Genomic DNA, 23,153 nt, shown 5'->3' on the forward strand with positions numbered 1-23,153 from the left:
GGCTTCCTGCCGCTCCCCCTGGAAACCGGCGTGGCCTAAGCAATTAGAACCTAAGGGTTGCAAAAAAAAAACAAAACAAAAACCTGCAAAGGTGAGTTAGGGGAAGTGAATCTTCTTACCAAGTTTAGCACATAACTTGATTACAGTGCTGCGTTTTGCTAAATTAGACTGGGCACGTACATGGATCAAACATTTCAAAGAGTTGTTTAGAAAAAGCACAAAATTGAATAAAAAATAAAACAATTTGGAATTCTTGAATTCTGAAGAAAAATCTGTTAGCCTGCCAGGCTGAAGTATCACAGCACGTATTTTAGCCTTAAAAGAAAGGTGTTGAAGGTTTTAGAGTCAAGAATGTGACACACTTCAATGCATTTAAAAACCATTTAATTCTAGGATGCCAAACTCCAACTTTTTCCAGCGCTGGACGTTCACTGCCTGTACACATGCCTAAGTAAGTGATCACTGCTCCTTCAGAAGTTTTCCCCACAGTCTCCATTTCACTGATAGATTCTTCGTGGCTCACGCAGGATGACACCACCCTCCTCCATGGCTTTCTGGAATTCCTGAATCTTGTTTAAAAGACAGAGGAACACAAGTAAGTACAAAGAAAGGCCATTGACACCAACATATACGCCAGGACGTGTTACTGGAGGGGCAGAGGCTAACAGCCTCACTGAATCATGATGCCAGGATCTGCACCTCGTCAAAGTTACCCTTTTGAGTGCTGCAAGAAGGGATTGTCAACCCACGTAAGAAAACTAATGGTGAGTAAGACTAAAATTTATGCTTAACAAGGAAAAAAACCCAACAAAACCCAAATGAGTGTCAGGAGATGGATACTTGCCGAGTCACAACGATATTCCCAGGGGATAACAGCTTTAAAGTTCACAAAGTTGATTCCTGCTTCCAGACAGCGCTGTGCCATTACACGGCCCAGGTTTTTGCACGCCGTGACCCCCTTGGGGCTGTAGAGGTGCTTCTTGATGGCCCACTCCCGGGTGGAGGCAGAGACCACAACATCCCCGTCGCAGCGCTCCACGAAGGCCTCCACGTAATGTTGCGTCCGCTCCAGCCGCAGCCTGAGCAAAGGACAGAACGTGGATTAGGATGTCTTGCCAGGTCTGAAGAGCAAAGCATTCCAGTGCTTCACTGACTCACTTCAAATAAAAATGAACGCACTGAAGCTATTCATACCGTAATGATCTCTTATCTCGGTTTTTGCTTACTTTACTAGGACCTGGAATAGGACTCATTTTACCAGTTAAACAGAGTGTAATTCCAAGAGCACCTTTCCACCCGTTACACGGGTCACAGTCCTACCCTGTCTCATGCCAGCACTCACTCCAAACCAAGCACTGTACAGCTGCAGGGTGGTGCAGGTGTGCTTCGGAGGCAGGTCCAAGGAACTGCTCCAGCAAAAATGTAACCTTAGGTTTGCCATGCCATCCCTTAAAGGGTCTGCTTCAACAGCAGGTCACAACTCGTCAGGATCAGCAAGTGGTCAAGCAGCTCTTCAAAGTCCTTCATACCACAGAGTATCAGGAGCAACTGTTTCTTACTGTACTGAGACAATATCAGAATTCCTAGTATGAACAAACTGAGCATGGTTCTCCGCCCATGAACAAAATCATGACTTTGATTCCCCAGCTTAAAACTAATGCAATCTGCATTTTCTAAAAAAAAAAACACAACAAAAAACCCACAACAAACAAAAAACCCCACAACACACAACACACAACAAAAACCCAAAATGCTTCCCACAAAACCAACAACCAAAGCCAAAACAAAACACCCCAGACTACTGCAGTGCCTCAAGTAAAACAACAATGCATGGACAGCAGACGCCTAGAGGAATCCTAAATTCAATAGCAATTGCTTAAGCAGTATTACTGCTGCCCTAACAATAGGGGGAAAGATCTTCAACACATAATGCTAACTTCCATGTGATGCTAGCCTACTGTTCTCTGACCGCAGAAGACACCTATTAAGAAATACTAAGAGGGCAACTTGAATCAACAAGCCAAAAGCACATTTTGTAGAAATTCCACCTGTTGGATTTTTTTAATTTGGAGTCTTCATTTCTGCTGGTGAGTTTCTGTCTCACCTATGCCAGAATTCACGCTTTGGCCATGTTGTCTTCCAGCCACGCTCCTTCCTAGCCAGGGCCAACTGCTCCAAGTTCCGAGGATTCCTGTTAGTGAAGTCCGGGGCAACAACCTCATTCTCATTTGTGTCCACTTCGGTCTCAGTTTTGAGGCTGGTTGTAGTTGATGCAAAAGAAAGACCTTGAGGAAAAGCAGGAAATAAAACCTCAGAGTGTTAAAAAAATATCGTGCAGACAATAGAACAAGTACAATACAGAATGATGCAGCTTGTAACAGTTAGTAGGGGAAAATATTTTTCTTTTTTTTTTTTGTTAAATACCAAATAGATGGCTTACCAGGACTAAACCTGTTTCTCCAACTAATGAGGTGGACTGTAAGCTGAAAATGCAAAGGACATTAAGTGCTAACTGTGTTTCAAGACCCATTCAGGCGTGACTAGAAGGTCCTGAGGATAATGGCTTTACGAAATAGTGAAAGTGAACTACACAAGAAAACAGTGACCATGCCACCAAACAAGTAAAAAGTCCCCCATTCTATCAGACAAATCGTCACTGATTATACCAGCAAACACGGTCTGGGAGTGAGGCTCTCAAGCTCGTTCTGCTACACAACGTTTCAGCCCGGGCAGGCAGGTACAACCTCTCAGCAGGGTGAGGGTCCGGGCCCCGGACAGACGCACCAGCAGCGTCCCCGTCCCACAGCAGCCCGACCGGCCTCTAAAGCGGAGCCCGGCCCCGCTCCCGGCGGAGCAGCCCGGCCACCGGACCAGCAGCACCCGGCTGCCGGATCGCCGGGGAAAGACCAGCATGACGAGCCACGCAGAGGCTAAGCTTACCTGCTCCGCGTGCCCGGAGCCTGCCGGCCGCCAGCAGAAGGCAGCGGCGGCTGCTCAGCGCCATGGCAGCCGGTGCCTCGGGCGGCCGCCACCTGCGCTCAGCGGCACCCGGGCGCCGCCATCTTGGCAGGGCCGGCGCTGCCCCGGAAGCGCTCCTCAGGGCTTCCTGCTGCCGGCGGTGACGTCACGCGGAGGCGCGGCCGGGCCGGGGCCGCCTCTTCCCCGCAGTGCGGCCCCGCAGGGCACGCGCTGGGTCAGTGAGCCCGGGGAACCTGCTGCTCCCTGGGCCGAAGGGCGCGAGGGGCGCGGATCAGCACAGGCCCGGGGTTACGCTTCCAGGGAACAGGGCCTTAAGAGGGAGCGCAGCCCGGGAAGCGGGAGCGCGACGGCTGGAGTTGGGCTCCCGCCCTCTCCCTGCGCCCGCCGCGGCCACGGCAGGGAACGCGGAGACGCGACAAACGCTGCCCACCGTCACTCGAGGCAAAGCCGGTGCTTTGGCGCTGCAGGTGACGGACCCACCGCCAACCGAGCCAGGCACAAGCGGCGCCGAGAGGCGGGCGGCGGGTCCTGCCCCCAGCACCAGCCGCCCGAGGCCGCAGCGGTTCCGGGAGCGCTCGCAAAGCCCCGCACGGCCCGCAGCCGGTGCAGCAGCCGGTGCAGCAGCCCCCACAGCAGCCCGGCCCCTCCCCCGCCGCGGTCCCCGCCGCCTTCTAGAAGCTGCTGGAAGCTCGCGCCCCGCCCCCGCCGCCGCGCGCACCAATGGCGGCCCAGGCCCGCGCGGCGCCGCGCCCCGGGATTGGCCGGCAGCGCTTGGCCCCGCCCCCCGGCGGGGCGGGGCGGAGCGGGGTGTGTGTGCTCCCAGCATCCCCTGCGGCGCGGCGGCCATTCCGCCGCTCCGCGCGCTGCCCGGAGGGTGGGTCGCGCGGCGGGAAGATGGCGGCGATGGAGGGGCCCCTCGCCGTGTTCGGCGACCGCACCAGCGGCGACACCATCCGCACGCAGAACGGTAGCGGCCGCGCGCTGCCGGCGGGGGCTTGATGAGCGGGGCGGGGGGGGGAGGGGCAGCAAGGAGGGAATATGGCGCGGGCGGTGCGGCCGCCATGTGCTTCTCCGCCCGTGAAGGGCCTCGCCTTGTCGCCAGCTCCTCGGTCCCGGGTCGCTGCCGCCGGGAGGGCGGGCGGGGGACGCTGCTTGTGCACAGCCTTCGCAGGGAGGCGAAAGTTCGCGGCTGGGACCGCGCCAGGACGGCATCCCGCGCACGCACCGGCTGGGGGGCGGCTGCTGGCCGGGGATGAGCTCCGTTCCAGCCCGAGCTTGTAGGGCCTTAGCCGACAAGGCCTGCAGACTTGGGCCTGGTGGGGAAGGGGCGGCTGAGGGAGCTCACGGGAGAGTAGCCTGCTTCCGAAAGTGGGGACCGCCCTCAAGGTGCATATATTTAGCTGTCGAAAACGCTCCACACTTCTCAGGGCTTTGTCAGAAGTCTGGGGAAAAGGCTGCAAATTCCGAGGCTGTGCTCAGTTTCTGAGTAGGAAAGACAAAGGAAGGAGGTGAAGATTGTTTTCTGATGGTCGTGAGAGTCACGCAGTTATAGTGATACTTAAGACAGAACAGTTGGAATGAGACTAATCACTGAGGCACTTGGTAATGGCGTCTTTGATGATACCACGTTTATGTCGTTCAGAAAACTGCCTTTACTCCAAAGCAGAAAGAAGTTGAATTGTTTGAAATCCACAGTGTATGTCTGTGTTGTCACTATTCCCATTATACTACCACTTTTTCTATTTCCAGATTAAGTGGCTATGCTTGTGGGATAGAGAAAAACTTGCCACGGTCTGAAGGAAAAGGTTGATTGTATCTTTCTCCTATATGAAGTTGGCAGAACATCCTTTCAACAAGTTACTTTAGTAGTGACTGAAAGGTCACTTTTGACTTTTTTTTAAGTGCAGAACAACTGTTTTGTTTCAGACACACACCTAAGGAGACCAAAAAGATGTGTTAGTACTGCTGAACTACCACTACAGCTCTTCTGACTTCAGTAGTGTTCTCCATCTTAACAAGCTAGCAGAAGACTATTCTTTTCTGATGGCTTAGTTTTGCCAGGTTCATTAGCTGAAATAGCTTGGACAGAAGAGTGAGGTTTGGCACAGATTTTATTTTTTAATAGCAGCAAGCCATTGCTAGCATAGCTAGGGTGAAACCTAATCCTAAATTAGGTCATTTTATCTCGGAGTTTCTGAATGATGGGTTCTATGCACATTTTCTTGTCAACCCGAATTACTCTGAACTAGGAAAAATAAAAGTGTTTTCTTTTTTCTTTCTTTTATTCAGTTACTGCTGCATCTGCTATTGCCAACATTGTAAAGAGTTCTCTTGGTCCAGTTGGTCTGGATAAGATGTTGGTGGATGATATTGGGGTAAGTAAGCTTTCTTTAAAAAGTGTCAGGATGGCCTTGTATTCCTGTTTAAAATTGCTCCTGCTTAGTGTGTTTCATAGGTCTAATGTGCACATACTTGTTTTTTCCGTGATTCTGAGAGGGGGAACTATGGTAAAATTGAGCATCAAGTAATGCACGCGACATCATTTTAGTTTAATCCAGTAGTGTAGTTTGTGTGGCACAGTTACCTTGTTTTTATGTGCAAGTTTTTGTCACCACTTACAAGTATTGGCCAGATTCACAGGAATTCATATCACCATGTTGTTGTCTTGGTTTGTGTATCGTGGTGTCTGCATAAGAAGTAACAAAAAAATAATTAAAATAATCCGATAGCCACTTCAAAGTCGTATTTCATATTTCAAAATACTTAAAGCAAACAAGGGAAGTTTGTCATTTTACATGCCACTGCAATAAAATGCTGTATTAGAGGGTAGTCTCTGCAGTACTACTAACCCAGTATGTGCAAAAGGTTTCAGTTTCTGTAACATAAAAATTCTGATTCTGCAGCAGTAACATTTCTGTTGTTAGAATGGGATTCTTGGGTAATGAGAAGCAGTAAACATTTGGTATAAATTGTTATTTTGGGGCATTTGCAAGGAAAAGTTTACTTTCTTTGCATAAACAATACGAAGCACAACAGTAAAAATATTATAGAAATATACCTTGTATTAACCTTTGATTTGTAAAAATTAGGATGTGACCATTACCAACGATGGTGCAACCATTCTGAAACTGCTGGAAGTGGAACACCCTGCTGCAAAAGTTCTTTGTGAGCTGGCAGACTTGCAGGACAAAGAAGTTGGTGATGGGACAACCTCAGTGGTACGTGGGAAGTTTAACACTGAAAGTCCGTTATCACAGTGCAGCTTTGGTTTACCTGTTACGAATCTTGATGCAATGTGGATCAACTAGATAGAATGAAAAACCTTGCAGTTGACTGCATGCAAACGTGTTTTAACTAGGTTACAGAATAAAGACATTAGACATTAGGGTTTTTCTAGAGTTGATAGTTTCCTTATGCAGCTAGTGCTTTGGAATGGAATTTGCTTACTGCTGTTTCATTATTTTTTCCTTTCTTGAAAGTTGAGGATGGGGTCTGAATTAGGTTTCTTAATTTCTAACAACTATGAGAATTTAAAGTGTTAGGACTAATAACGATGTTGAGGGCTGAAGTCTTGCCTGAGACTTTGGACAAGGTGGAGGGGCGGCAGAATTTCATGGCTTTTACCTGGTGTCAGAAACTGTTGTGGTTCCAGGTTGCAATTACTTGTTTACACTGAACAGCCAGTGGCCAGCTATTCGTGATTATACTTCCCATTTGATGCCAACAGGTAGCTGTTGTGCTTCTATGTAATATTTGTATTTAATGTTTGTATTTCAAACAGGTAATCATTGCTGCAGAACTTCTAAAAAATGCAGATGAGTTAGTGAAACAGAAAATTCATCCTACCTCCATTATTGGTGGATACCGACTTGCTTGCAAGTAAGAAACTAATACAGTTGAAGTACAATGCATTTTTTAAGGTACAATAACTGCATGTTTTTTGTTTGCTTGTGGCTGCATTAATATAGACTTCTTGGTGAAAAGTGAATGCAGCATTTTGCTTTGCATGTGTGTTTTGGGCTTTTTTGTTGGTTTGGGGCTTTTTTGGTTTTTATTTATTTATTTATTTTGAATTTCTGTTGTCTCACATAAAAACGTAACACTTAGGAAAGCTGAAAGATTGCAGGATTTTTTGTTTGTTGGGGTGAAATTCCTTACCAGAGTTTTCTTTATTTTCCAGGGAAGCCGTTCGCTACATCAATGAAAATCTTGTTATTAACACAGATGAATTGGGCAGGGAGTGCCTAATTAATGCTGCTAAAACATCAATGTCCTCTAAAATTATAGGAATGTATCCTTTAACTTGATCAAGTTACTTAAGTGAGAATGAGTGGTTGGAGAGCTTGAGTAGCTAAGCTAGTTTCCTTTGCAGCAGTTTTTACAAATGTGCTGTAGTATTCAGGCTGTTGTTTTTATAAATGGTGTAAAAAACATTTCACAGATCCTGTAACCTGGTGTGGATCAGACTCTTCAAATTTACTGAAACATGGTTGGGCACATCACAATAGCTTTGGTAGTGCCTTGTGTCTTTACGATGCCAGCGACACTAGGTAAGGAATTGGGTTAGTGTAAGAGTGTGATACAGAAGTCAAGAACCTGAGGAGTGAAACTAGAGGAAAGAAGGTTGCATTTTACTTCACAGTCACAGTAAGACTTGCATTTTCAGTTGTCGTGCTAACAGAGGAGTGCAGACTGACCACAGGATAGGTATTTTTGTTCAGAAACAAAAAGTGTGTAACGTGCAGACATCTCACTAGCCTGTCTTAATTTTCTTACCAGTGTTTCACCTTTAAGAGTTTAATCGTTCCTTTAAGCAAGCTGTAAAGAAAGGTAGCATTTCCATACCTTGCCGGAGTTCTTTTTTTGGAAACAGCTTATGACACTTAACTGAGGCACTGTCAGTGACTTTTTTTTCTTAGGTGTAATCCTAATTTCCTTTTTCAGTTTTAACCTTAACAGCACTGCAGTGACGGTGATTTCTTTGCCAATATGGTGGTGGACGCTGCGCTGGCAGTTAAGTACACAGACCAGAAGGGCCAGGCTCGGTACCCGATCAACTCGGTCAATGTTCTGAAGGCTCACGGCCGCAGCCAGAAGGAGAGCATACTTGTCAACGGTTACGCCCTGAACTGCGTGGTGGGCTCGCAGGGTAAGAAGGCAGGTGCTGTTCCGTGTTTGTGGGAGCTCAGTCCTCTGAGTCGTTCTGCACGGGGCTGCTTACCGACTGCATGAGTTGCAAATTGTGTGGGTTTCAGTTCCGCAGCAAGAAAACAAGAACACAAAAAAGCTTTATTGCTTCCCCGGTGGTTTCTCAGCTGCAGTCCGCTGGCCAGTAGTGATTCACAAAGTGTTGGTAGGTTACTGTGGTTTCCCTAGCTCATTGTCAGCATGGCAACACTGATCTTCTGGAGCATAAGCATCTCCCTTGTGAGGAGACAGTGTCAAGTTTGTAGGAAGTGTTATATTTTGCACATTATTTTTCTTGTTCTTTCTCATCAGGTATGACCAAGAGAATAGTTAATGCAAAGATCGCGTGCCTTGACTTCAGCCTGCAGAAAGCAAAAATGAAGCTTGGTGTTCAGGTTGTTATCTCGGACCCTGAGAAGCTGGACCAGATAAGGCAGAGGTGTGTGGAAGCTTGAGTAACTGAGACTGAGGGTTCATAGGCTTGTTTTGGTCAGTTCAGTTGAGGTGGCTCAATGTATATTTTCCTGAGTTCAAGAAATGACTATGTTTTAAATGTTAACATTTCCCAACAATAACAGATATTTATGGTGAAAGTCTTCACCTCTGGAGGCAGAACGAGCAGTAAGTGAGCCTTTGAGATACCCAAGTATAATGGTTCCCTCTCTTTGCAGAGCTCTGCGTCAAGATTTTAGGAAATGGGTTGACAGAATGTGATTGCAGACTTTTAAATACATTTTAATAACTTTGAATTAATCCTTGCAGAGAATCAGATATTACCAAAGAAAGGATTCAGAAGATTTTGGCCACTGGTGCCAATGTTATTCTCACCACTGGAGGTATTGATGATATGTGTCTGAAATACTTTGTTGATGCTGGTGCTATGGCAGTACGAAGAGTTGTAAAGAAGGACCTGAAGCGGATTGCTAAGGCATCTGGAGGTGTGTGTATATAAAAATATTTGTAGGTTTTTTTCCCTTTTTGTATTTTTTAAGTAAAAACAGTTGTTAATGGAATGAGTAATTTTAAAAATACGGCTTTGTAACACGAAAGCCGTGCCTCTTGTTAAGTTTTAATTTTACTGTTGCATTTAGGTGATCACTGTGTCCAAGTAGATGAGTACCATAAGAGCTGACTGCTGAAGATACACAGTGCGGGGCGGGGGGGGGGGAAGTGCTGGTTTGCATTGGGAAGAATGTCTTCTGGAAATGGGAGCCAGAATCTGTATTTGTTTAGGAGTCCTTATTAATCTCATGTTCTTTAGACTCTGGAGAGTTACGTTAAGTGCCTCATTTAAGTAGTTCAAGACAAATGAAAAATTTCTAAGTACATACTGAAAAAAAAAATCTTGTCCTATATGGATTTTGTCTGCTAATTATTGAATTTGCAAGAAAGCATTTTCATTGTGGCTAAGTAGAGGAACTTACACTAGCTGTGGAAAAGTAAGTGCTGTAGAAGTTGAGTAAAAGGAACAGTATTAGTTACAAACTGCAGAATATTGAATTGCTACTCAATAATTAGAAATGCTGTTGAATTTAAGAAAAATCTTACATTGCATTAATTTCTGCTTTCAATTTCTGTTTTTCTTCCTGTGTGTCTGTCTTGGAAGTTGAAAAAGCAAGTGCTGAAATTGACTGCTAATTTCAATTTTTTGTTTGTTAAAGCAACCATATGTTCAACCCTTGCAAACCTCGAAGGTGAGGAGAGTTTTGAAGCGTTAATGCTGGGACAGGCAGAAGAGGTGATTCAAGAGAGAATCTGTGATGATGAGCTGATTTTAATCAAGAAGTAAGGATCATTTTTTAAATACTTTTATTTTCCACTAAGTGCGAGATAAAATCCAATTTATTTATTTCCATGTGCATATGGGAAAGAGTATACAAGTCCACTGCAAACCAGAGGTGAAAGTATCAGTATTTATTATCTGCTGTTGGGGTTGGACACCTGTTTCATTAACCATAATGTAAGACAATCAGATGGTTAGATAGACTTAACATTTTGTTTACAAACAATTTTTTTCTAAAATTTACAATAAAAGTCATTAAATTGTTAAAAGCATTGCTACAGCATTTATACCAACTTCTTCTACCTGTCCTTGTCTCTTAGCAGGATGGTCACACTGGCTTCTTGTTACAAACAGTAAAGGGAAATGGGCACCAATCTGAGTAATTTTGTGTGAATGAGGAGGTGCAAGCTAGATCTTTCTAATTGTAGTGCAAGACAGGGTTTGCTTGTGCTGGTTTCATTGAACCAGTCATCTGCAAGGTAGTATAAAATGGACCACGTTGTTGAAAGGGTATATTTTTTTTTAATGGGTAAGAAGAGCAATAGTAGTTAACTGCGAACACATGTGGTATTTTCCCTTGATGTGTACAGTATGCCACTGCTGCCTGGTACCTGAAGACTTGAGTATCAGTTTGTTTAACAAGAACACACCTTGGATAGTGACTCTTCCCCTGCTTCAGTACCCCTTCTCAGTGTTAACTTCCTGTAATCTAATTTGTGTGTGAGTGAAGTATCGTGACCATGGCCCTTGTGTGGCAGTTACATGACTGCTTATATAGTAATGTTGGCAGTGATTAGCTCACTTGATAGCTATGCAAATAATCTTTCATAGTATAATTACATTTTCCCCCTACTTGGTAGGAAGATGTCTGTCATGCTTGTCAGGTAGTTTTCTCCAAAAGACGAAAACTCAAACTGGGTTATTGGGTATTAGAACGTAAATACTGACTCATTAAGTGGCAATGTACATATTCTGGAAGGTACAAAACGATGTTAAGAAATTCTTTTAAAGGTTGAAAAAGTCTGACTTGACTGAAACTTGCTTTAAAAGAAAAATGTCATAAAGAAGAGATTTATCTTATTTTCTGTTCAACACAGCTGAGTTGTGTTTTTTTTTTCCCCAGTACAAAGGCTCGTACTTCAGCATCAATTATCTTACGAGGAGCTAATGACTTCATGTGTGATGAAATGGAACGATCTATACATGATGCTCTCTGTGTTGTTAAAAGGGTATTGGAATCCAAGTCTGTTGTCCCTGGTGGCGGTGCTGTAGAGGCAGCACTGTCAATATATCTTGAAAATTATGCAACCAGCATGGTAAGTCTTGCAAAGAAGTAACAGTGTGTATGTGTTAGACTAGGCCAGTGCTCCTTCTGCTCTAAGTCGGTTCTCTGTTTCATGAAAACCTAATCATCTTACAGAATGTAAGATGCTTCCTTAAAATGGAAGTCAGGAGTTACTGTTTCTCTGATAATGAGACTGTATGGTTCTTTGGCCGAAGAACAGGTTTTACCTGTGAAAACGCCTTAACTGCTCGACAGTCTTGATCTGTATTTCTCTTTCCTGCAGCAGTTGGTTTTAAAACTTTCCCCTCTTTCTAGGGATCACGTGAACAACTTGCAATAGCAGAATTTGCGAGATCCCTCTTAATAATTCCAAATACATTGGCAGTAAATGCTGCTCAAGATGCGACAGATCTTGTTGCAAAGTTGAGAGCGTTCCATAACGAGGCTCAGGTTAACCCAGATCGCAAAAACCTGAAGTGGTAAGTATCTGCCTGTAGGAAGGCTAGTAAAGGTGAAGTGGGTTGGTGACTTAGGTGGAAAATTGTTCTGCCAGTTACTGAGCCACGATTTGCATGTAAAAGGGTTTAGGTTATCACTGAACTCTTCTCCCTCTGTCCTTCAGTCCTATGTATTAGTCACTGGGATCTAGTAGTAGTTAAACAGCAGGCTCCCCAACTATACTTCCAGTTCTCCTGCCCTGCTTCTCTCTCAGACAGTATTTTTGTCTTTTCAGGATTGGTCTTGACTTGATCAATGGAAAACCTCGTGATAACAAGCAAGCTGGTGTCTTTGAACCTACTATGGTCAAAACTAAGAGCCTAAAGTTTGCAACAGAAGCTGCAATTACTATTCTTCGCATTGATGATCTTATTAAGCTGCACCCTGAAACTAAAGAAGAGAGAGGGTGCTATGAGGATGCAGTTCATTCTGGAGCACTTGAAGACTAGGTTTTATTTATGTTTGTCTTACACTTCCCACTCTTGTAACTAAAATGTTAATAAAGCAAGTCGTTGAAGGCTGCTGCTATTTTCCTGTGAACAAATTAACTTTTGGAAGTGAGGTTGGTACTTGCATTGAGAATTTAAGTTCTAGGGTGTGTTAACAGCTAGAATGCCTGGAGTAGCTGCTAATCTTGCTGTTGATAGTTGTGATTTGAGTGGCAAAAAGTAAGCTTATTTCATTTTAGGTGAAACAAATGTACATAAGCTCCATGATTATAAGTTTATTAGTAAACATTTCAAAGCTAGTTAGCACTAGCCCTTAATTCACATTCATCTCTCAACACACATGGCTATTCCCATTCCTCCTCCTATACAAAGAGCAGCAACACCACGTTTTCCACCTGTTCGTTCCAGTGCATGTAGAAGGGTAACAAGGATACGACAACCAGATGCACCAAGTGGGTGGCCAAGAGCAATAGCTCCACCTTGGATATTGATCTAAAAAGAAAGCCAACACAGAAGGTTAAGTCATTTAACCACCTTAGTTCAGTTTCAACATGAATGACTGGTGCATATAGTCCTTGATGGTGAGAAAAGCCTGGAACTGCTACCACACTTTCAAGAAGTTGAACATAGATGTGACAGCTGTTACAGTTAGTATTTGGAAAAGGGTACATCTTTACTCTGGAGATAGATAACGTGCTAATTGAGGTGAATTCTGGGAGGGGAGAGGGACACCTGAACTTCTTGCCATGTGCTGGAAGAATACCGTGGCAAACGCTTCCAGCAGCAAGTTCAGATTTTGTCAAGCAGTTCTCTAGAGCCACTGTAACATAGCTGTAGCCTGTTCAGCTGGAAAATGATGTACCTGCTAGCAAGCAGCTTGAAATGCCTACTGGGGTTCCCATTCTTTCTGCTTAAGGCAAAATTATGTACCCTTCTCACCTCGTTGGAATACAATCCAGATGCACAGAATAGAAAAAATTGGAATTGCAGGAGGCAAACTATGGCCTCAAACATATTCATTACCTTTTCTGGATTTACTTTCAGTTCTTTTGCTATCGCAACAGACAGTGATGCAAAGGCTTCATTAATTTCAAAGAGGTCAACTTGTTCCAGAGTCCAGCTGGCTTTGTCAATCTGAGAAAACAAATAATAAAAAAAAGAAAGGCTTTATCATCTTTGAGGTTTTCCTCAGTACCAGCAGGAGCTTTTCATTAGACTTTGGCAATTTGAATACATGACTTTAAAAAATTGAAATAAATTGGTTTTTTATAGTCAGGGTTTGTAACAGAAATCTTGAGGACAAGACAAAATTTCAGTGTTAGCAAAAGTTATTAAAATGCTGCAATATGCTGGCTGCTCTTAAAAAATCTTGACTAATGTTGCATTAGTGGTGGTGGCACAAGTGTGGAAATCTAAATCATACGTGGTCCCCTTCAAAGAACAAGCCAAGTTTTCAAATGTAGGTTTTAACATATTCAAGGAAAGTTCTTCAGGACAAAGGTCTGATTCCAGAAGAGAGTGCTTAATACAGATTTTTACACAGGAAATAGTGAAATGACCATTAGTGGCAGGTGTCAAGTGCAATTTGTCCAGTAACTCCTGCCTTTAAGATGCAACTTGCCACTTAGGCTTTTTGCAAGTGGCTATTTTGGAAGATGGTTTGGCTCATGTCTTCTCTTGAGAAACCTGTGGTAAAGTTGCCTACTTGAATTCAGGCTTAGGCATGTTTCGTGTATTTAAATTTTTACTTTCCCTATGTCTAACAGCAATGTTTTATCAGCAGAATCCTCTGCAGCAATGATGTTTCACAACCAGCTAGCCAGGCTGGTGCATCTCCAAGCCTACAGTTGAGGAGGAGGGTCTCTTTCTGCTGTTAGAGAGACAGTAGGGAAACGACCCTCTGGGAAAAATCTTACCTTTTAAAGATTTACTATGTTGTTGCAAGACTACAATGCATTGCCTAGTCATTCTCACTATGAAGTGCTACTATGAAATTTGGAAGAGATCAACTGATGGTATATGGAGGGTGTGAAGTGTTTGGTAACATTACAAAGTTTACATTAAGTAGTGTGCCCTTTTTCAGAGTACCTGTAGAATTATAGGTGTTGTTAAATACAACTTCTCTGTACACTTTTAGTTTAAATTGTAGAACTGTAATAATTAATAGTGGTTTTGAGTTAAAAGAATAATCTGAGATCTGGTGAGAGAAAGCTTCAGCACGACAGTTCTGATTTTCCCATTAAAAGCCACAGAGCTTGGGTGAATTTACCAGTGTGCTCAGCTCGCTCCCCGAAATGCCTGCACACCAATGCACGCAGCGTGGGGAATAAACAGGAGGAGTCAGAGGTCTGTGTATGGTCTAAAGGTTATGATCTGGTGGCAATTACAGAGACATGGTGGGACAGCTTGCATGACTGAAATGTGGTCATGGATGGCTGTGTCCTTTTTAGGAAAGACAGGTCAGCAAAACGAGGCAGTGGAGTTGCTCTTTATGTGAGAGAGCAACTAGAATGTATTGAGTTCTGCCCAGGGGCTGATGACGAGCAAGTGGAAAGTCTGTGGGTACGAATTAAGGGGCAGGCTGGCATGGGTGATAGAGTTGTGGGGGTCTATTACAGACCTCCTGATCAGGACAAGGGAGTTGATGAGGCTTTCTACAGGCAGCTGAAAGCAGCCTCATAACTACAGGCCTTAGTCCTCCAGGGGAATTTTAACTACCGAGATACTTGCTGGAAGGCCTACACAGCCAGCCATTCACAGTCCAAGAGGTTCCTCCAGCACATTGAAGATAACTTCTTGATACAAAGGGGGGACAAACCAACTAGGAGAGGAGCGCTGCTGGATCTTGTGCTCACCAACAAGGGGTGAAGTGGTTGAAGTGGTGACAGTCAATGGCAGCCTTGGCTGCAGTGATCACGAGATGGTGAAGTGCAGGATTGTGTGGTAGGAACAGAATACCTAGCAGGACTAGAACCCTGGACTTCTGCAGGGCCAACTTTGGCCTCTTCAATCAATTATTAAGAGAAGTCCCATGGGGCTAGATGGTAGTAGATGGTAAAGGGGCTCAAGATAGTTGGTCAACATTGAAGGACCACTTGCAAGCTGAGGGTCAGAGCATCCCAATGGGTTGGAAATCAAGTAAGGGAGCCAGGAGACCCACATGGTTAAACAAGGAACTGCTGGGCAAACACAAGTGGAAAAAGAGAATATATGGATCATGGAAAGAGGGGCTGGCCACTTGGGAATACAGGACTGTAGTCAGAGGATGTAGGGAGGCAATAATGAAAACTAAGGCCTCCTTGGAACTAAACCTTGCTAGTGAGGTCAAAGACAATAGAAAGGGCTTCTTCAAATACACTGCAGATAGAACTAACACTAGAGGCAATATAGGCCCACTGCTGAATGAGGTGGGTGCCCTGGTGCCAGAGGATATAAAGAAAGCAGAGGTACTGAATGCCTTCTTTGCCTCTGTCTTTACTGCTGCAGACTCTCCTCAGGAGACCCAGATCCCTAAAGCCCCAGAAGAAGTCAGGATGAAGGAGGAGTTTGCTTTAGTAGATGAGGATTGGGTTAGGGATCAGTTAAGCAATCTGGACATCCATAAATCGATGGGTCTGGATGGAATACACCCGTGGGTGCTGAGGGAGCTGGCGGAGGTCATTGCTAGTCCACTCTCCATCATAGCAAATGTCACACTAGTCTACAAGAAGGCAAGAAGGAGGACCCAGGTAACTATAGACCAGTCAGCATCACTTTCATCCCTGGAAAGGTGATGGAACAGCTTGTTCTTGGCACTATCTTTAGGCATATCAAGGATGAGGAGGTCATTAAGAGCAGTCAACATGGTTTTACCTAGGGAAAGTCATGTTACAGCCTTCCATGAGGAAGTAACTAGGTAGATAGATGATGATAGGGAAGGAGATGTGGCTTATCTTGATTTCAGTAAAGCATTTGACACTGTCTCCCACAGCATCCTCATAGATAAACTGAGGAAGTGTGCTCTTGATGGTAAGGTAGTGAGGTGGATCATGAACTGGTTTAAAGGAAGAAGTCAGAGAGTTGTGGTCAATGGGACAGAATCTAGTTGGAGGTCTGTGACTAGTGAAGTCCCTCAGGGGTCGGTACTGGAGCCAGTGCTGTTCAATATTTTCATCAACGACCTGGTTGAAGGAACAGAGTGTGCCCTCAGCAAGTTTGCTGATGACACTAAACTGGGAGGAGTGGCTGACACACCAGAAGGCTGCGCTGCCATTCAGAGAGACCTAGACAGGCTGGAAAGTTGGGTGGGGAGAAACTTGATGAAATTCAACAAGGGCAAGTGTAGAGTCTTGCATCTGGGGAAGAACAACCCCATGTACCAGTACAGGTTGGGGGCTGACCTGCTGGAGAGCAGTGTAGGAGAAAGGGACCTGGGGGTCCTGGTGGACAGGAGGATGACCATGAGCCAGCACTGTGCGAGTGACAGAGCACTGGAACAGGCTGCCCAGAGAGGCTGTGGAGTCTCCTTCTCTGGAGACATTCAAAACCCGCCTGGACATGTTCCTGTGTGATGTGCTCTAGGTGATCCTGCTCTGGCAGGGGGGTTGGACTAGGTGATCTTCGAGGTCCCTTCCAACCCCTAGGATTCTGTGAATTCAAGTTACACTTCTGAAACGCCAGGACATTTCAGAGATTAACAAAATAAGGCCTTTACACAGTACACACAAAACTAAGACGGAATAATAACGTAAATCTATCCTTACTAGCAGTACAAGAGCTCTTTTTCTGCTCAGTTTCGTAACTCAGTTTTGACAAATAATCAGCTGGGTTTGCCATGGGCTGCATCTGTGTTAGCAAGCAGTGTGGTACCATAGGGGCTGCTCACTCAGGGCATTATATCTGAGAACCTTGTCTTTTACACTGAGCTCAGAGTACATCAGCGACTGCAATAATGGTTTGAGCGAGTTAGATGTGGTTCTGGAGTACAACTTTCTCATTTACTTTAATCTGAAAGGAATTTAGTTTGCAAGCTCCAACCCTTCTGCAGGGCAAACCAAAAACACAAAGGGCACCATCACATTTCCTAACACAGGTGCACTCACTGGCCCTTCTCTGAGTCTTGTCCTATTGCAAATACAGACAGTTATCCAAAAATTGTCCTGGCCAGACACAGCATCAGAACCATATAATGGCAGAAATAAATTATCCCCCAAATCAGTTTAGTATATACATCCACGAAATTTGATCTTTACCCTCCTAGGTTATTTAGATGGCCTTTCAACAAACCTGACTAGTTTATTTCTGAACTCCATTTATACACCTATATATATTTTTTTTTTCCCAATGAGCAGGCAGTAGCCTGGTAGCACTAGAAATCTTCATCTTGCATACTCTCCACTATTTTAAGTCCTGTTTTTGCTTTGTTTATTTTTCTACTAAGTTTTCCTTAGAATATAAAAAAACAAACAAGACACGGCCAGAAAAATTAAAAGCTATTATAAGCAAGAGTTTTTAAATTATAGACTACTTACAGCTTGCTTTATTGCTGAAATGGGCCCCACTCCCATTATAGATGGATCTATACCTGTCTGAGCCCAAGATACAATCCGAGCCATTGGCATAAGACCTCTCCTAGCGGCTTCTGATTTCTTCATTAGAATTACAGCTGCAGCTCCATCATTTAGACCTGTGGAATGACAAACAACTTCTATGTATTTGTTGGGGTTTATGCCTTTTACTGTGCCACCTCTTCCTGCTTGAGTAAGTTTACAATCTGGACAAAACAAAAAATTGCCTTTTATTTGTTTAGGTCAGTATTTTTTTCAGATTAGCCAAGTCTGACCTCTGACACCAACACTTAAAATGGGTAACACATCTATACTGCTGTAAGTGTGACACATTTGTGATTTCTATTCAGAAAGCAGCAGGTGGAAGAGTTGAGACATTCTGAAAAAGGAGCACATCAGATTGATTAGGTAGACTTTGGAAGAGGCAGCATAAGAACCAAGGAAGAAGTCTCAAAGCACCTGCGGCAGGCAAGTTAGTCCCACAGGAGCAGGATCTTCAAACATGAATTAAGTTTTCCCTTTTCCAGACCTACAGTATTAGAAACTAGCTAGTTTTAAAAAGTCACTATGTACTTTCTTCCAACCTATCAAATATTGCTCTTACTGTCCAAACACTTATATTGCCTCATAGAAAGCAAGCAAACAGAAGCCAACTCATCTGTAAAGAAATCCCCCACCTCAGTTATATTTGAGTTTCTATTTCTACCTATGCTGTCGAACACATTCCATTTTCTGCAAAACATACTCAGCAGTAACTACACAGCAGCCAACACCTCACAGAGACCCTGCCTCCAGCCAGAAACACCTACTGTTCTTTTCCAGTTCACTTTCAGCCAGATGGACCAACCTGAAGCATTAGCTGCTGTTACTGTCCCAGTTCCGTCAGTCAGGAAACAGGGCTTTAACTTTGCCATTGTTTCCAAGTTGCTCCCATGTCGAGGGTGTTCATCTGTTTTAACTTCTATAGGACCTGAAAACAAAGTATTATTTTATTCACACATCTCAGTCTGAGCCTATGTTAAGTCAGTGGTTTACCTGGGTAGTAATTCCATCCCAATTAAAACTGATAGTAGTGGTTTTGTAGAGAGCAACGTTTAGATATTCCACACTTGTACTGTTTCTCTCTTAACCGCTGAAAGCGGAAAAAGTGCACCAGGCTACATGCTTACAGAACAGCTTATAGAAAAGGCTGTACAACTGGGAAACCATCCACTGATCATATCAGAAAACAGATTTCTTTTTTCTTTAAAATCAGCTCTCATTATCCATTCACACCTACCTTTTTTAGAAGGTACAAGAACAGGAACAATTTCTTTGGTAAAATAGCCAGCTTTCTGTGCTGCCTCTGCCCTGTTTTGTGACTGTACAGCAAGTTGGTCTTGTTCACCTCTGCTGACTTGCCACTGACTGGCCACATTTTCAGCTGAAATAGGAACAAAATGCAAACTCTTATCAGGAAATACTAACATTTTAGGTTGTAAAACTGTAAGCACAAAAGTAGTCATTAATGTTTGCTGTAGCAAGCAGCTAAGCTTGTTGCACAGTTTTCATTGCTCATGATTCTCTACTGTATTTTATTTTGAGGGTGAAAATTTCTGTGCAGGATCTCCACCCAGATGTCAGAATAAGTTAAATACAAATGCAAACTAGCTTTTATAGGTTATTGCTTCTCTGAATTATTATGCTCACATCTCCCTACAGCTACTTCAGAGGAGGGAACAGTTCTGAAGTTAGTCTGTTTCATAAGCAGGGGTTGAAACAGCTGACTATCCCATTCAGAATGCAATAACCTGAAGGTGCAGAACCATGAATATCTACAGCACATTTTACATAATTCTCCTCCACTGTAAGTCCACTGAGTGTTTCGGTTACATCCAGGGATTATTTTGTTTACCTTTACCGAAATTAAATTAAATTCCTCAGATGCAAAAAGAGATGCAATGAGATGATCTCAGAGAGGAAAAAAAAAAACCAACACAAAAAACCCCAAGCAAACACCAACAAAAAACCACAACAGTAGCTTTACAAACAAAGCAGAAAATGTCTTTAATGCTTTTAACGTTAGGGATTTCTTTCTTTTTCACAACTACAACTTAAAGACAGCTTTGAAACACCTTATATGAAACTTCAGATTTCTGATATTTTCTATCAATTAATTCTTCCCCTCTCTCCAATTAACCATTTCATTTTCTGGACTGTCACTACTTACCTGTTATACCCATATGATACTGATAGAAAGCATCTGTAAGACCATCAAGGATTATAGTGTCCTGCAAGGAAGCCTCTCCCATCTTCACCCCGGCTCGCATGTGAATGACATGAGGAGCCTGAAAGAAGGTATTTTGAAAGGAGTTAGATGTTTTCTATCTCTGGTGCACAACATAGGCAGACAGCTGAAGAGACAGACCCCTGCCTCATGGCTGAAGGTAGCTACCCAAATCCTGGCAGCCTCCCTGGCTGCCTGCTCTATCTCTTCCTCCAGAGTCTGCCAGCTGACATGCTCTGTTTGGCCTGGGCATTTCCCTGGGAGCAGATAACCAAGCACCAAATGTTTTATCTCCACACATCAGATCAATCACACCTGGGGCCGTCCTGCCATAGGTTCCCCATCCTACCAGTGTGCTCTCAGTGGTTCCTGATCACACCCTACTGCCAGCCAACACCAACAGCACTCTTGGTGCAGGCAGTCAGTGAGCCCCAGCAGAAGAGGCCATTCCCTTGATAGGGATCCCGTGACCAGACCAGCCCCATCCCTCCATACATCCTTGGGCTGAAAAGCTTGATATGAAAGCCCTTCACTTCCTTTCCAAGCTCAAATCGGTAAGGTTGGAACAATAACATTTCCAGCTATTCCTTCTTTGTGCTTCTTGCAACACAAAAACCCTATTTATTACCAACTGTCACAAACAAGTAATTCACCTCAAAAGGGCCAGATGGAAATTAAAATGGTGTGTGCTTGCATGGCACCTTTTCAGTAGCTACTGTATTAGGTTTGGTGGTTGTTTGTTTTTTTTTAAATAAACCAACTACTGAAGTCTATTGTTGCATGTATAAATTCATTCCCGAGCGCAGAAGCTGAAGCTACTCTTTCAATCTGCCTCCAGCATGTTAGCCTAGACACAGAGGGTTTCAACATGACTTGATGCTGTTTGCCCCCAGTAAGTCAGTGCAACATGAGTGCAATTGTTTGCTTTACCTTGCTCATACTTTCCATGCCTCCTGCAACCACGATGCTGGAGTCTCCCGTCAGAATGGACTGAGCAGCCAGACATACTGCTTTCAGGCCTGACCCACAGATCATCTGGCAGCTCCAGGCGGGCACGGAGTAAGGGATTCCCGCAGCAACACTTGCCTGCCGGACAGGGTTCTGGCCAGCACCTGCAGGAACAGGCAGCACTTTTCCTTTGTCTGTTCTTAAAAGATAAATGTCAGCCTCACCACTTTTCACAAGAGGTTCCTCATTTGCACCAAAATTTAGAGCATGCTTCTACTATCAATTGGTAGATGGAGAAGTTCCCAGTGGTAATCTGTAAGCAGGAGCTCAGTTACCTCTCTCATTTATATTGTTGATCAACAAAATATTTGCAAGATCAGGAACCTGCTACTGATAGTTGTATATCTGCAATTCTGCTTTAGATGGCAGGTCAGAGGAGACACCAAATTAGCACTAGCCTGAGGTATGTGTGTTAAGATGAGAGCTCAGTTAACTTGCAACTCGTTGATGGGTTTCTTTTTGACATCTGCAGTACATCACTAATGGACAACTTTCCTTAAAAGCTCCTATGGAAACCAAGAGCACAACTAGGCAAGGACAGTCCTGAAAGCTTTCATTCTTTGTTGCAATCCTGATGGAGAGAATAGGAGCACTATATTCAAAGAAAACATTCTTCATCTGCATCTCCCCAGGCCAAAGCAATGCTAGCCCTTTTTATGCGAAGAAACAGATAAGGAGAACACATCATTCAGGGACCTAAAAATACACAGGAATCTGGATCAGCTTGAAAATCTGGATCTGATGAAAATATTTACTTTATTTTCCCCCTCCATATTTAAAATACAAACCTGCCCTATGACTTTGCTGATTAAACATTACCCCAGAAAAAGAAGGGGCCTGTTCAAAACAAACAATTCCCTATCAGCTTTCATATCAGATTTCATTAAATCAAAATATTTGTCTCCAAGCACGGGGCATCACAGATGTCTCCAGTCAGTCTTGCAACTACATGCAAATGCAGACCCCACTCCTAACATCTCAGTTATCATTACTTAGACATTAAATTCACAAGCGCAGATGACCAACATGAGAGAAGAGATGCTGTAATGCAGAAAAGAAACTTACTTCAACACACACACTGTTAGCTACTCTGAGAATTTTATAAAACCTAAACTATCTTCATGCCACAACCTTCCCAAAAACCCAGCAATGGGTCGGGATCTTATTAATGCTTATAAACATATACGGGGCGGGTGTCAGGAGGATGCAGCCAGACTCTTCTCAGTGGTGCCCAGTAACAGGACAAGGAGCAGTGGCACAAACTGGAACACGGGAGGTTCCATCTGAACATGAGGAAAAACTTCTTTAAGGGCACTGGCAGAGCACTGGAACAGGCTGCCTGGAGAGGCTGTCGAGCCTCCTTCTCTGGAGACACTCAAAACATGTCTGGATGCCATCCTGTACTACCTGCTCCAGGTGAACCTGCCGTAGCAGGGTGTTGGACTGGCCGATCTCCCGAGGCCCGTTTCAAAGCCCACCAGTCCGCGATTCTGTGGTCACCCGGAGCACAGGGTGAGGCGGCCAGGACGCCGCTCAAGGTCTTTGTTAGGGGGAAGGAACAATGCTCTGAAACGCGAGATCCGAGCAGTTCCAGCCGGGCAACCGAAGAGGTACGTGGCTGTGGAGAGGAGGAGCCCGCCCAGCACCGCCCTGGCGCGGGCAGAGGAATCCCCGCGGCCCCCCACCCCCCGCCCGCGTACCTGCGGTGAGGACCTGCCCCAGGATCACCTCCGACACCTCCTCAGGGGCCAGCCCGGCCCGCCGCAGCACCTCCCGGATGGCGGCGGCGCCCAGCTCGTGGGCGGGCAGCGAGGACAGGCCGCCGTTGAAGGAGCCTGGGCGGACAGAGAGAGAGAGAGCGCTGAGCAGCGGCCCCGGGGATGGAGGAACGCCCGGCCCGGGAGGGGGGCACTCGCCACCCGGCCCGGCCCAGGGAGATGACCCTTCGCCCGGCCCTGCCGCTCACCGACGGCGGTCCTGGCGGCGGAGACAAAGACGACGGGGTCCGCGCTCATGGCGGCGGCAGCTGCGGGTGCGGGAGCAGCGGTGCGGGAGCAGCGGTGCGGGAGCAGCGGTGCGGTGCGGTGCGGGAGCAGCGGTGCGGGAGCAGCGGTGCGGCGTGCCGAGGCGCGGGAGCAGCAGCAGCGACGGC

The 23,153-nt window shown here is 44.9% G+C and overlaps 3 protein-coding genes and 1 non-coding gene across 4 annotated transcripts; 2 read left to right on the forward strand and 2 right to left on the reverse strand.

Annotated features, from left to right (window-relative positions):
* Positions 1-367: 367 nt before the first annotated feature.
* Positions 368-3,403, reverse strand: MRPL18 (mitochondrial ribosomal protein L18). The gene is made up of 4 exons (XM_051615571.1): positions 2,941-3,403; positions 2,105-2,285; positions 845-1,079; positions 368-569 (listed from the first exon to the last, which is right to left on the reverse strand). The coding sequence occupies exons 1-4, from the start codon at positions 3,002-3,004 to the stop codon at positions 498-500; spliced, it is 552 nt and encodes a 183-aa protein (XP_051471531.1). The 5' UTR covers positions 3,005-3,403; the 3' UTR covers positions 368-497.
* A 397-nt stretch (positions 3,404-3,800) lies between these two features.
* TCP1 (t-complex 1) lies at positions 3,801-12,260 on the forward strand. The gene is made up of 12 exons (XM_051615303.1): positions 3,801-3,946; positions 5,269-5,354; positions 6,069-6,197; positions 6,761-6,858; positions 7,160-7,270; positions 7,947-8,128; positions 8,479-8,605; positions 8,929-9,104; positions 9,828-9,951; positions 11,073-11,265; positions 11,550-11,713; positions 11,968-12,260. The coding sequence occupies exons 1-12, from the start codon at positions 3,874-3,876 to the stop codon at positions 12,179-12,181; spliced, it is 1,677 nt and encodes a 558-aa protein (XP_051471263.1). The 5' UTR covers positions 3,801-3,873; the 3' UTR covers positions 12,182-12,260.
* LOC127383439 (small nucleolar RNA SNORA29) lies at positions 4,695-4,830 on the forward strand. Its single transcript, XR_007889207.1, has one exon. It is a non-coding gene; the product is annotated as a small nucleolar RNA SNORA29 (small nucleolar RNA).
* A 181-nt stretch (positions 12,261-12,441) lies between the features above and the next one.
* On the reverse strand, positions 12,442-23,153 carry ACAT2 (acetyl-CoA acetyltransferase 2). Its single transcript, XM_051615308.1, has 9 exons — positions 22,968-23,153; positions 22,702-22,836; positions 20,924-21,105; positions 19,937-20,054; positions 19,007-19,150; positions 18,575-18,697; positions 17,692-17,846; positions 13,205-13,315; positions 12,442-12,673 (listed from the first exon to the last, which is right to left on the reverse strand). Exons 1-9 carry the CDS (start codon positions 23,014-23,016, stop codon positions 12,506-12,508), a joined length of 1,185 nt encoding a protein of 394 aa, XP_051471268.1. The 5' UTR covers positions 23,017-23,153; the 3' UTR covers positions 12,442-12,505.

The sequence above is a fragment of the Apus apus genome, chromosome 3, assembly GCF_020740795.1.
Source record: "Apus apus isolate bApuApu2 chromosome 3, bApuApu2.pri.cur, whole genome shotgun sequence".
Classification (NCBI taxonomy): Eukaryota; Metazoa; Chordata; class Aves; order Apodiformes; family Apodidae; genus Apus; species Apus apus.

Bases quoted from the DNA above. Each gene is read 5' to 3' on its own strand.
- MRPL18 (XM_051615571.1), bottom strand. From the start codon at position 3,004: ATGGCGCTGAGCAGCCGCCGCTGCCTTCTGCTGGCGGCCGGCAGGCTC. The intron at 2,286-2,940 runs GTAAGCTTAGCC...CTTTTCCTCAAG, and splicing joins GCTCCGGGCACGCGGAGCAG to GTCTTTCTTTTGCATCAACT. The intron at 1,080-2,104 runs GTGAGACAGAAA...TCCTTTGCTCAG, and splicing joins AAGCGTGAATTCTGGCATAG to GCTGCGGCTGGAGCGGACGC.
- TCP1 (XM_051615303.1), top strand. From the start codon at position 3,874: ATGGCGGCGATGGAGGGGCCCCTCGCCGTGTTCGGCGACCGCACCAGC. The intron at 8,129-8,478 runs GTAAGAAGGCAG...CTTTCTCATCAG, and splicing joins CTGCGTGGTGGGCTCGCAGG to GTATGACCAAGAGAATAGTT. The intron at 11,266-11,549 runs GTAAGTCTTGCA...CCCTCTTTCTAG, and splicing joins AAAATTATGCAACCAGCATG to GGATCACGTGAACAACTTGC.
- ACAT2 (XM_051615308.1), bottom strand. From the start codon at position 23,016: ATGAGCGCGGACCCCGTCGTCTTTGTCTCCGCCGCCAGGACCGCCGTC. The intron at 22,837-22,967 runs GTGAGCGGCAGG...CTGTCCGCCCAG, and splicing joins CGCCGCCAGGACCGCCGTCG to GCTCCTTCAACGGCGGCCTG. The intron at 19,151-19,936 runs GTAAGTAGTGAC...TTCCTATTTCAG, and splicing joins GTATCATATGGGTATAACAG to CTGAAAATGTGGCCAGTCAG.